This window comes from Psammomys obesus, unplaced genomic scaffold (assembly GCF_907164565.1).
Source record: "Psammomys obesus unplaced genomic scaffold, mPsaObe1.curated_primary_1811, whole genome shotgun sequence".
Lineage (NCBI taxonomy): Eukaryota > Metazoa > Chordata > Mammalia > Rodentia > Muridae > Psammomys > Psammomys obesus.
The window spans coordinates 7,506,283-7,519,508 of NW_026596147.1; the positions used below are offsets into that span (position 1 = coordinate 7,506,283).

A 13,226-nucleotide genomic window follows, 5' to 3' on the forward strand; every position below is an offset into this window, starting at 1 on the left:
CACAGAGGAAATTAAGAGTTTTAAAAAGAAGTCAGTATGTAAACTGAAAACTGAACAAATTATCCTGGGAATTGTAGCACCAAGACTGACAAAAGATTAATAAACATATAAAAACTTTAATAAGATTCAATTTTTCTAAGTAGTTAAAATTTGACAAACTTAGTAGAAAATATAATTATCTTGATAAAACAAAAAAAAATCTTCTTTTTAAAAAGCCAATTATTGCCATCGTTGCTAAGAGCAGAAGAACAACTCGATATTTTGGTGAAAACTCGAGAAGCTAAAACAGAAAATGTGGACCCATTAAGTGTTAAATTCTTAACAATAATAACATAGGCATTGTTACATGGACAAAAAGGCCAAAATGAAAAATAGCCGCAATAGAAAGCGAAATCATCCACTCTTAACGCAGAGAAATGTGTCAGCAATTGGATGTTCGTTTTAGAATTATGAACATTGATTCTCTCTTAAGTTAACCCAGGGGTCGCCCCAAGGCAAATATGTGGGCTTGTTCAGCTGATAAAACTCAGGTTCAGGATACTGCTGAGCTTGTATCCCTTTAGACACTCCCATGGGAAGAAGTTCTTTTAATATGCAGGATGCTCAGGGCTGGGTACCCAACAGCTGTTAGCATATTTTTTCCTCTCCATCTCTCTCCTCTCTGCCTCACCCTTTCTGTTCTTTTCCTGCTCATCACCTTCCTTCATTTCTCCTCTTTTCTGTTTAGTTAAGCAATAATAAATTACCATTCAAATAGATAAGAATAATATTGTGTTTTCAGGCTAATAAACATCAAGAGTAAAGTGTTACGATTGTTCTTATAAAACTGTGTTTGTTTTTCAGTTTCTCTCTTAACCTGGCTATCACACAAATAATTGAGACTCTAGTATATTATTTTAACAAGCTTCGCAGCACAAGAACTGAGCAGTTATTAATCTATTCTTAACCCTCTAAGATAACTTGGCTTCCTTCTAGAATAAATACCCCAGATACTTGCACTTTGTGGCCTTTCTCTGCTCCAGGTCCTCCTCTGATGTTATCTGGACCTCTCCCAAGGCTGATTTCCCTACCTCTCATTCTTCTTCCCCTGGCTGGCAGGAAGTCCAGCCCTATTCTCTCCCTTGCTCTGTGATTGGCTGTAAGCTGTTTTTTGGCATACCAGGCAACAATTGGGGAGCAATGTTTACACAACATTGAGACAGGAGATTCTCAGAACAAGGAACAAGGATTGCAACCAGATATGAGGGAGTACAGAAATCTGTATTTGAATTATACAATAACTTTATGCCTACAGTAAAATACTTCTTTCTTTCTTCCTTTCTTCCTTTCTTCCTTTCTTCCTTTCTTCCTTCCTTCCTTCCTTCCTTCCTTCCTTCCTTCCTTCCTTCCTTCCTTCCTTTCTCTCTCTTTCTCTCTCTCTTTCTTCATTGCTGTCTTTTCGTTGTTGTTGTTGTTATTGTTGGTTTTTTTTAGAGACAGGGTTTCTCTGTGTAGCCCTAGCTATCCTAGACTCACTTTGTAGACCAGGCTGGCCTTAAACTCACAGAGATTCACCTGCCTCTGCCTCCCTAATTGCTGATATTACAGGAGTTTGTTTGTGCTGGGCTAATTTTTTTTTATTTTTTAATAAGAAAAAAAAATGGATTTTAATTGTAAAAAGTATGATCTTTTAGTGGAGGAAAAAAAGTGAAGTGTTATTCTTGACCAAGTCAATGTAGATGTAGTTTGGCTATTTCTCTTTTAATCCTTGGTGCCATGTGAAGGTTTGACTTTAACTATAAGGGAATGATGAACAGAAGGATACTGTTCAGTCAGAATGGCAAACATGAGAGTAGCCACAGACTGACTGAGCCTGTGTTGTTCCTCGAGATACAAGCAACACTGTAACACTAATACAACCCAGTATTTGCTAATGGATGTTTATATTTATGGAACAGTCACCAAAATCAATGAGGATGTTGCTTCTATGGCCACATGTATTTCATTAGCATTTACATAAGATTTCTCATTTAATTTTATGCCAGACGAAAGAACCACTGTGGAGGTTTCCTGCAACCTGAGGACTTAGTCTGGTCCTTCTCTCCTTCCCAGGCCGTCTCCTGTGACAGGGCTCCTCTGCCTAGTTATTTCTGTTTTGGAACTTGTTTGGCTATTTCAAGCTCTTTTTCCATGTCTAAGTCCCATCCTCCAGCTCACCTTTACCTTCAAGGGACAATGCTGCCTCAGCCCAGCCTGTCAGGCCTGCCCTCTTCCGATCCCATTCTAGAACATTCTCTCTGGCTCCGTACCTCCTCCGTTTGGCAACCCCTCCTCCAGGTGAGCTTCAGGCACCAACAGTTTTTTTTTTTTTCTTTCACTTGAAAATTAAAGCAGTAACACTGTATTTAGGGGCCAAGGAGGACAAAAGTCAGCAGCAGAGACTCAGATGAATGATTTGTTCCTAGAGGCTCCGGCTGTAGCAAGGCTGCAGAGCTCACAATAGGCCCACCTAAATGTATTGTCTCTAGCTTATACGCTAAGTTATGAGCTTTGGGTTACTAAATTGTTACCTGAAGAAGTTAGACAGTTTAAATTGGGCAGAACAACAAGTTTAAAGACTCCCTTTCTCTTTGACTCCTCCCTGTGGTCAGCACAATTGCAAACTTAAGCGGTGAGTTAGTCTTACAAGGTTCCACCTCGGTGGATGTTTATATTTATGGAACAGTCACCAGAAACCCAATGAGAATGTATCTTTCTCCCTTCGTGTTAATTTTAGGGTGTTAGAGAGCCCAGCCTATCTAGAAGTACTCAGTCTCTGGGCTTTGTGAGGGTGAGCAGAAAAAAAGAAATTAATGGAGTGCTGTTCCTTTAAATTCTGCAAGTGAACTTGGCTTAGGAAGGCCAACAGCTCAAGGTCCAGCCCCTAGAAGAGAGAATAGCTCCAGGCTCTCCATCCTCAGGCTTTGCAGGAGCACAGCTGTGCCAGCTGGCCCTGGCAGTCCCCAGCAGCATGGCAGTAAAGCTCAGGGCCTTCCTGTTGGTGTTTGGACTCAGTCTGGCTTGGCCAGCTTCTGCCCACCGGAAGCTCCTGGTGCTTCTCCTGGACGGTTTTCGCTCAGACTACATCAGTGAGGACGCTCTGGCATCCTTGCCTGGCTTCAGAGAGATTGTGAACAGGGGGGTCAAAGTGGATTACTTGACTCCGGACTTCCCCAGCCTCTCCTATCCCAATTACTACACCCTAATGACCGGTGAGTACCTCCCACAGCCACCTCTTGGGGGGTGAGGGGGGGACATGGCTGACATCTGCCATTGGGAATCTTAATGTTCAGATGGCCCTAGTCCCTTGGGACATCAAAGATAGGCAAAGGTTTATGTTCCCAGGTGAGATCTTCATTTTGTCACAGTTGCCAGTTTTCCACAAATGTCCTCCCGAGGACCCATTTCAGATTGTCTGTAAAGAGAAGAAATGATGAGTAATCCATGGAATTTGAAGATTTTAAAAAAGTGGTTATTGTTGTTTGTTTCACAGATAAAATTTCACATTTTCTAAGCTCAGGTGTAGAAGATGGACAGGTCCCCATGAATCTATACTGAGCCCCTCTGCCCCTTTGCTACTGACTGGATTCCCACAGATGGACTTATCAATGTGTAAGACGGTGACAATTACTCTGAGGATCCCACCACAGGGAACTTTTCCTCTAGACAACTTGAAAGAGACTTGTTAGGTCACACTATTCAGCGTTCCTCAGCAATGCCACTCCCTGCTTTGGCTTCTGGGGGCCAGGTAAAATGATACAGAGATAAATCATTTCTTTTTTTGTCGCGGAATTCAGATTACCCAGCATCTGTGGAAAGGTGGGTAAGCAAATAGTAAGTCCAAACCCCTAACCAAAGAGACAGAATTCCAGATGCTTGTTTGGGAAAAATGGATTTGGTTTAAGATGATCTTCCTCCTCTGGAATTGCCAGAACACCCCAGGCGATTGCAGAAAACTAAGCCTCTGTCTGTGTGATGCTATCTGAAGCCTCTTCCTGCTCATGCAGGTGGGTTCCCAGATTCTGCTGTTGTTGTTTGTTTTGTTTTTCATCCTACTTTGCAAAACCAGCAAGAGGCTCTCAGAAAGGTTTTCTTTTTTGAAAAATCTGTGCTTCCCTAGCTATGCAAGGAAGCTAAGAATGCAGTCATTGCTAGCTGTATAGGACCTCACTGTGTGCCCTGAACAGAGGGAACTTTAAAATTATGTTACCAGACAAGACCCGAGAACTGTGATATCTCATTACACAGCTTTACAGAACCCCAAAGCCAAAGGAGTCTGAGAGTATGGAATGGTATGTTTAGCTGTGTGTTCTAGCCGTAGAAACAATGAAGTGCATGATGGGAACAGAAAGGGGCCAGGAACCCTGGGATTTCTGTCTTGTACAAGTATCCAAGGTATTTCCAAAGTTACCATGAGCTGACTCCTCAAATTAAAGGGAATCTATACTTTGGAGAATTAGAAATGAAGATATGGGGGAGGAAAAAAAAAGTCAGGTTGCACACAAGCAAGGAATTTGCTTGTCCCCAGCCCCCAACAAACAAACAAACCAGTCTCTTAGATAAACAGCTAACAAAAGACTCTGCTTCTCCACGCTCACTTGCTTGCTCACTGGGAAGCGGTCCGCAGGCTTCTGGGGTACACACAGAGGTTATTGTGTGTCCCAACCCGATTCTGCATGGGGAGTTTCACATACACTGGCCACCCTCCCTCCAGTTGTCTTCCAGAGCCTGCTGGAAGACACAATTCATAAGCTGCCACGTGCGGCTTTTTCCAGTTGCAGTAGACAATGAACAGAATCCAGTTTATAAAGTCAGCAAGCAAAAAGAGACCATTGCAACCCCCACATAGACACAGAGCCAGAGACATGACTGACATGGCACGAAGACACATTTTCACGAAGGCTCTGTCAGGAAAACACACAAGGCCGCTGCACAGGCCATCGGCCTCTAGGGGATATGGGCCATGCTAAACGATACTATAAGCACAGCACAACCTCAGGCTGTGGGGCTTTGTATTCTCAGAAGAGCAAGCTATCCTGTGCGGGAGAGACTGTGGCTCCTACCTAGCACACAAAGCTCTCACACTAATTTAGACAGTAAAACTGGCCCAAGGAGGCCACATACACCTTCTGTCTAGAGATTTTTATATGGTAAATGGATTATCTGGTTTGAAAGTCTGCTTTTCTGTTTGTTTTTAGAAGTGATGCTGGATGTAGGTTGCTGCCAGCAAGACTTGTGTTTATATACAAATGTCTTTGGGATGATTCATCTTGACCTGAGGAGTAAACTTATGGTCAGGGCGAAAGAATTTTCAGACCATGAAATCTACCTATATAATTTTCAGTGTCCCGGAACTGACTGAAGGATAAATTTAGACCATTTTTTTTTTTCCTGAAAAAAAAATTGTACTTATTTTTTTTTCCACTTGGATGTTGAGAAATTCTATTTGCGCTTATAAAGAAGACTATCTCCATTGAGAATTCTATTTAAACATATGGTTTGAGCACTTGAGCATTTATTTCATAAACCAACAAAATTGTTAGGTAGATCGTTTGGTACCAAAAGATAGGCTGTTTGGAGTTCCCAGAATTCAGGAGAGAAGCCATTCTTGCTTCATTACATGGATTAGTGTGCATAGACCAAAAGCTCTTGATATATATATTTTTTAATTCCACATAATGAGGAATAATGAGTCGCTGGAAGGAAAACACTGCGGGCCTTGGAGTCAGAAGAGCTTGTTTGGAGTCCTTGCAGGAAAGAGTTTGACAGTCCTCTGATTGCTCCCGCTTCTGTGTCCTCGGCTGCAGCATCAAATGAGATGGCCTGCCAGGTCTACTCAGGGGCTGCTGGATGCAGACAGGGAAGTGAACAAAGCCTGGGAGCTCAAGATGTTAGGGCTAGCCCTGTCTGTTGTCTAGATGTGGTATGATCCTCAAAGCTTTGTGTGCTGGAGGCTTGGTCCTCAGTACAGTTAGCTGAAAAACACCAGTTAGCTGAAAAACACTAGGAAGCCTTTGGGTCATTGCAAGGACCTGCTCCCAGGAGAGAAATTAGCATAGTTCTCATGGAATCCATGAGTTCTCAGAAGAGCAACTTACCATAGAAACTTTAACCTGATCCCTGAATGTTCTCTGGGTTTCTATTGTGATATGATTTATCTCTTCCATGAGTTCTCTTGCCATGATGCCATGTAGTATTAGGAGTTAAGCAAAGACCAAATCAATGGGACCACCCAGACCAGGACTTACATTCTCTAGAACTCCAAACCAAACAAGCTAATTTTCTTTCTAAAATCCTCAGCCTCAAGACATTTCATGACAGTAATGAAAGCCAAATCAATACAACCTTCCAGAGATGCTTTCAAATAAAAGTTAACAAATGGCTAAGACTCTTTAGAGACAGAAATTTTAGGGCAGTCAGTGAATGGTAATGGTAAATAAACAAACTTATTTGTAAGCAGCTTCAGAGATCTCCAGCCCCATGCGACGTGGAGAAGCCACTGTGCTGATTCTCACCTCCTCCACCTACCCGAGGTGTTTTCAACAGGACAAATATGAACAAAAAAACAGATAATGATCAAGATCAACCAACTGATTGCTGTAATCACTGAGTCTTAAAACAAGGTTTTTCACCAAAGAGGTTTACACTTAGCTTGAGGAAAGGAGAAACTCAGAGTATAGAGACCTACGAATATTCTAAAATATATCACAATGTGCTTATGCTCTGGCCAAATTCTAGTGGGCGTTCTAGTCCACACTAACTCAGAATGTAACTCTGTAAATAAGATCTTTAAAGAGTGAATCACATTAAGGTGAAGTGTTTGAGGGAGGCTCCATTCCTCTATGTCCAGAGGAAGAGGCACAGGTGTAGAGAGAAAAGGCCAGGTTATGACCCAGCAAAGAAACGTTCAGAGAGAGAGACTTCAGAAGTAACCAAACCTGCTATTCCCTCATGCTTTCAAACTGTGAATCAAACAGTTTGAAACAGTTTACACTGTTCAAGCCACTCAGCCTCAGGCTGAGGTATTCTGTTGAGGTCTGAGCTTGTGGGGGCAGGGGGAGAAGAGGAAAACTGGGTGAATTCAAACATAAAAGCTTAAAAAGTAGTTTTTTTTTTACATGCTATAAAGGTCAGAGTGGAAAATTTCCTTCTAGTCACAGTAACATAAGGAAACATTTTGTTGGTACTGAGCTATGTAGCCCAGGTTAGCTCTGAGATCATGATTCTCACCTCAGCCCTCTTCCCTACTATTGGGATTACAAATATGCACCACCATGTCTGGCTGTGAGCAAGCAATGTGAAGCTCAGATCTGAGCTGGGGTAAATAGGCAGGAGGATGGCTTTTATCACTGTATCTGCCTTTCTGGATAATCTTTCTGAAGTTTAGTGTGTGTGGATCAAGTTAATGTTAGTTAAAATGCAACTACAGTTTTTATGTGATTAGAATACATTCTGTTTAAGTCCATTTTAGTTGGGAACTTTCTGGAAAGTGAGAATTTCTTTAGTGGGGAATAGTCACATTTGATTTGGTAAACTTCAAATACAAGCAATGGAGGAAAATGGAGTGATTTGTTCAACTCAGGTCAAGGGACAGAGAAAAATGATACCCAGTGTGGTATAAAGTTGTTTCCCTAGGGCCAATGACACACTTGTTTGTAAGTTTTTGAGACTCCTGGTTAAGAAGTTGAAGTGGTCCAGAAATGCCACTGGAAAGCCAGTCTAGGATTTTAGTTCATCTAAAAAATTCTGCCAAGATATGAAAATGTTCTGAAATGATCATTTCTACACTTAAAAACAGAAAATAAGTGCAGAGAAGGGGTGGGGTTGAATGTTTTGCTCTAAGGACCTCGGAATGTTACCAAGAGAGTAAGCTAGAGGTAGGGGTCAGAGGCCAAGTTTGCCTGAGACCCAGGACAAAGGTCTCCTCAGGGTGGGTCCAGGGACAGCAAGATTCTGAGTTTATGGTGCTTTACAAATCCTTTGTGAATCAAAGCAAAAACCAGAATGTTAACTGTCCCCAAATAGAGTCTGTGCCGGTGTGTTTGCTATAGAAATTGTATGTGATACAAATTCTTACCAGATTTCAAGGACACAGCATTCTAGGGGTGATAGGCTGCGTGGGCAGGCACACATCCCTTCACTTCAAAGAAAATGCCTGATGTAAATTAAAACCAGCCATTACTTGAACCAAAGGAAATCAGTGTAGGAAGTAGTTAAACAATCACGGTTTGAGAAAAGCACACATTCTCAGGCTTTGGCAGAATTCACGCTGTCGTGGGGGTAGGGCAGGATGTCGCCTCTGGTTCTGCCTAGAGCTACTCACCTGCTCTGGGTCTTCAGCCTTCTGTGTTCTACAGTCACATGACAGGAACAGAGAAGTCTTGGGAAAATATGTGTCTGTCTATGTCACTCTTCAGTCAAAATATCCAAGAGATTCTATCATCACTCCAACATTCACCTACTCCTTTATGTTTTTTTACCCTTGTTTCTGACCACTTTCTTCAGGCTGGTTCACATGTGTCATTTGGTATCTTGCTAAACCAGCTGTGTACTCAGCTCCAGACACATTGAGCAGCCTGCTTCTGTCCTGCACTCTCAAAGTCCCAAGACTGCTCCCCTCCTGCTTTTTCTGATCTCTTCTTCAGAGCCCCGGTAGTAGATGCATCTTTCCCAGCTTCCTGAACCAACAGCCAACAGCCAACCGCTACTCCATCATTCTCTCTCCTTTCTCTTCTTATATTTTATCAGAGAATTGACATATTTTTTATCTACCTTCTCAAACAAAATTTGTAATAGCGAAGAAGCATTATCACAATGACTCAGACATTAGAATCTCAGAGCAAGTATTCCTAATAAGGAGAAAAAACTAAACTCACATTCATATGAAAGCAATTAAGAGCCGAATAGGTACACATTTATGTCTAGCCATAGATCTCAAAATATATCTTTCAGTTTTGTTTTAAGCTTTGAGTGTAAGGTTAGAGGTGTAAGAGGGCTAGAGGGAGAGTTGCCTGTAAGAAGGGATGTGCTAAAAGAATGGATCCAAGAGAATGCTGTATGGGTAAAAAAGTTAACCAGAACACAAGTAGTTATTACAGCTCAAAGGAGAATCTAGTTGTAGTTAAGACTACTGATGAAACAGCAGACATGGAATATGGTGAACAACCCAGAACCAATGCGGAGACCTGCAAGAGAAGAGGAAGGGCTTATTTTGCTGTGGTCCTGGATGTCAGACCTAGGGATGCTGATGGCAATTTCAAGGCCATTTTTTTGTGTTCTTGGGCTCTTGTCTTTATCACTCTTGTGGTCAATCTGTGCATTCTAGCACTGTGAGAAGCTCCTTTGACACCAATAAACACGAGGTAGTGTTATGAGGCAACTAGTATCCACTGTGACATTCAAGAGTTAAAAATCTACCCTATTACGCCAGAATGTGACTTGTAGGAGAGAAGGCCCCTGGATAGGAACTTTAGATAAGTAAAGCCATTAGAATAAGCCCTAATCTAATAACACCTATGTCTCTATATGAAGAGATATAATATCACCTATGTCTCTATCTGATGGGTCTAATGGTAATCACTTATGTCTCTATATGAAGAGAAGATCGGAACCCTGACGGGTCTAATGGAAAGACCATGTGAAAAAACACAGAGAAGATGGTCATCTTAAGTCTAATTGGGAAGCCTCGAGGAATTAACCTGGTTGACACATTCATCTTGAACTTCTGGACTCCAAAACTTGAGGGGAAAACATCTGTTTCGGCTACACTCTTGTGACCTTGTGAATGAACCAAACAACACTGACTGATGGCTCTCAGTGGAGGAACTAAGGGTTTTCAGACAGGCTGTACCCATTCCCAATCCTTCTTTGTGGGAGTTTCTCAAAATTTCTGTCCTGAAACTAAGGTGCTAGTAGTACTTGGGTTTCCTAGGATTTTCATAACAATTACAAATAAGGTGGCTTACAGCAAGGTAGTTACCTCCTCATAATTTTGGTGGCTAGAGTCTAGAATTAAAGTGGTGGCAAGGCCATGTTCTCTCTGAACATTCTAGGGTGAATGTGGCTTCAAGTACTGCTGGTCATCCTTGGGATTGCTTGGTCTGTAAGAGCTCTACCTCTGTTGTCACGTGGCAATCTACCTGTCTGTAGCTGTCTCTCCTCTCTTCGTTTTACTCCATCCATGTGGAACTGGGCACTCTCTGATGATATAACAGTAACTGTGCCATGCCTATAAAGCTGTGATGCTGTAACTGTCAATCACCTGGGAAGAGACTCTGAGAGAGGGATTGTCTGCATTGAGCTGGCCTGTGTGCCCTGCGCACAATCAAGAAGTTGTCTTGGTTGCCAATACTAATTGATGTGGGAAGACCCAGCCTACTGTGGGTGACACCACTCCCTAGGCAGTAGATCTTGGGGTATACAAGATAAGAGAAATTGACCTGAGGATAAGTAAGCAAGCAAGAAAGCATGTGCACATTCATTTTTCTCTGCTTTTAATTGTGGCTGTGCTGTGACTAGCTGCTTGAAGTGCTGGCCTTGACTTCCTCAAAACGATAGACTGCTACCTGGAATCGCAAACTGAAAGAAGCCCTTTCTTCTCTAAGTTGCTTTTTGCCCGTTTTTTTTATCACAGTAAGAGAAATGAAACTAGCACAAAGGCCTTACTTATCTCCATAACAAGGTCACATTTGTAGGTTCTAAGGACTAGAATTTCAACATATACTTTTGAAGGATATCTACAGCACATGTTATAGTGGAAAGAGTTGGGGATTCGTTATGAAAGATACAACTTGTCTTAGTTATCATTCTATTCCTCTGAAGAGACATCATGACCAAGGCAACTCTTGTTTTTGAAAAAGCATTTAATTGGGGAGGTTGCTTACAGTTTTTGAGGTTAGTCCATTATCATCATGGTGAGGAGCATGGTGGCAAGCAGGCAGGCGGGGGGCTGAAATAGTAGCTGAGAGCTCTACATCCTCATCCACAGGGAGCAGGCAGAGGGGGAGGAGAGGGAGGGGGAAAGGAAGGAAGGGAGAGAGAAGGACAGCAAGAGGGAGAGAGACAGACAGAGGGAGAAAGAGAGAGGGAGGGAGAGAGAGAGACTGGACCTGGCATGGGATTTTGAAATCTCAAAGCTCATCCCCAGTGACACACTTTCTCCAACAAAGGCATGTCTTCTAATCCTTTCCAAACAGTTCACCAACTGGGACTAAGCATGTAATTATTTGAGCTTAGGGGTGCTATTTTCACGCAAACCATCACACAATTTAATCTGTTTTGCCATATTTTGACTTTTTGAAGCTGTCATCCTTGGGTTTTAATTGTTTTTCAGTATTAGAATGGACAAAGTAAAAATCAGCCAGGATGTTCATTGTGAAGACAGATGAGAATGTACATGTGTTAAATTGCCATTATTTTAGCTGTGCACACCATATAAGCTATCAATAAGGTCCTACTAAGTTATGTTTCAGTAACAAGAAAACCCAAACAGTACCAGAAGCATGATCATTTATTTCTCAGTCATGAGCATGGCTTATGGAATTAACTTTGCCTCAGTTTTTCTGCACACTGGAATCTAGGCTCAAGACAGTCAGCCTTTAGAAGAGACATGGGACTTACGTGGAAAAGAGATAATCATAGAACAATGTGGTGTGTTTAAAACTACTGCCCAGAGGTGGCACCAATCACCCTCGCTCACATTTCAATGACTTAAGTAAATCACGTTGCCAAGGTTGATACCAATAGTGAATGATATACAATCCTCCCATAAGGAGAGCCAGAATTTATCCTTAGCTTTAACGCAATGTGCCACAAATATATTCAAAATGATGCCGCCTGCAACAAGAAACGTGTATGTCTTATTGCATTTAACGAGCTTAGATGAGAAAGAGGATTTTTTTGAAGATACCTAAAATGTCAAAGATTGATTTATGAGTGAAATAATGAAATAACGGGCTCTCTTAGTTACCCCTCCTTTGCTGTGAAGAGGCACTATGGCCAAAGCAACCCTCGTAAGAAGAAAAACATTTCATTGGTGGCTTGCTTGCAGTTTTAGAGGGTCAGCCCATGACCGGGAGCAGACAGGCATCAGCTGCAGCTTCATATCCCGATCCACAGGCAGTAGGAGAGAGAGGGGAGATGGACAGAGAGAGAGGCAGAGAGAAGAGAGAGATAAGGGAGACAGGCAGAGAGAGAGAGACTGACTTTCACTCTGGACCTGGCAACTACTGATCCTTTCCTAGTTCTACTAACTAAGCACCAAGCATTCAAACATATGAACCTATTGGGACCATTCTCATTCAAGCCACCACACAGAACAAAGCAGGAAACAACCTAAAAGCTGAAAATGGAATAAATTAAATGAACAACGTGCAGACAGAGGCCTGAGAAAGAAATACTGGGTCTTGACCATCTCCATAGAGAAGATGGATTTAGAATTAAATATTGTCATATAAGCAGAAAGACTTTTAAATAGGGAATTAAATTTGAGCCAGATATTAAAAAAAACAAAACAAAACAAAAAAAAAAAACCAATGGAGAGTGTGGCAATCTGAGAAGCAATTTTGAATAAGATGGAAGAAAGGTTAAGAAGAGAGGTTAACCACATTTGGGTGTGGTTTAGAGAGATACACAGAGAGATGAGTTTGTACATTTATTTTAAATTTAGAAAGCAACATATAAGATGGATGTGGTGGCTCACGCCTGTAATCCCGGCACTTGAGGAGGCAGAGGCAGGCAGATCTCTGTGAGTTCGAGGCCAGCCTGGCCTACAAAGCAAGCCCAGGGCAGCCAAGGCTACACAGAGGGAACCCTGTCTCAAAATAAAACAAAAAAACAAAAAAAACCAACCAACCAAACAAACATGTGACGTATAACCAGACTTTTGGCTACTTCATTGGGTTCTTTTATTTACTTCTCTACAGCACCCCTATCCATTCCAATCCCTCAACACTGGGTAGGAGAGAAAGAAGGTTAGAAGGGAAAGGGGGCAGAGATATCTAACACTTCCTGCTTATTAGGGACATCGAGTTCTGTGGGGCAAATTTGATCTTCGTTGTCAGGATATCTTCAATTAGCAACCAGCTCTCCAATAAACAGCAGCAAACAGTAACCAGCAACAGGAGAAACCAGCAACCAGCAACCAGCAGCAGCAGCAGGAGCAGGGATGGCAGCAGCAATGGGAGCAGCAGCTGCCCTCTCTTGGGACT

General features: G+C 42.1%; 1 protein-coding gene across 2 annotated transcripts in view; it reads left to right on the forward strand.

The window, feature by feature from the left end:
- Window positions 1-2,955: 2,955 nt before the first annotated feature.
- The window catches only part of Enpp6 (ectonucleotide pyrophosphatase/phosphodiesterase 6), a 106,018-nt gene continuing 95,747 nt past the window's right edge, over window positions 2,956-13,226 (forward strand). For both annotated transcript variants that reach the window (XM_055593610.1, XM_055593611.1), the window contains exon 1: window positions 2,956-3,230. In XM_055593610.1, the coding sequence (XP_055449585.1) occupies window positions 2,990-3,230 (241 nt within the window). In that variant the 5' untranslated portion in view covers window positions 2,956-2,989. The remainder of the gene's footprint in view (window positions 3,231-13,226) is intronic.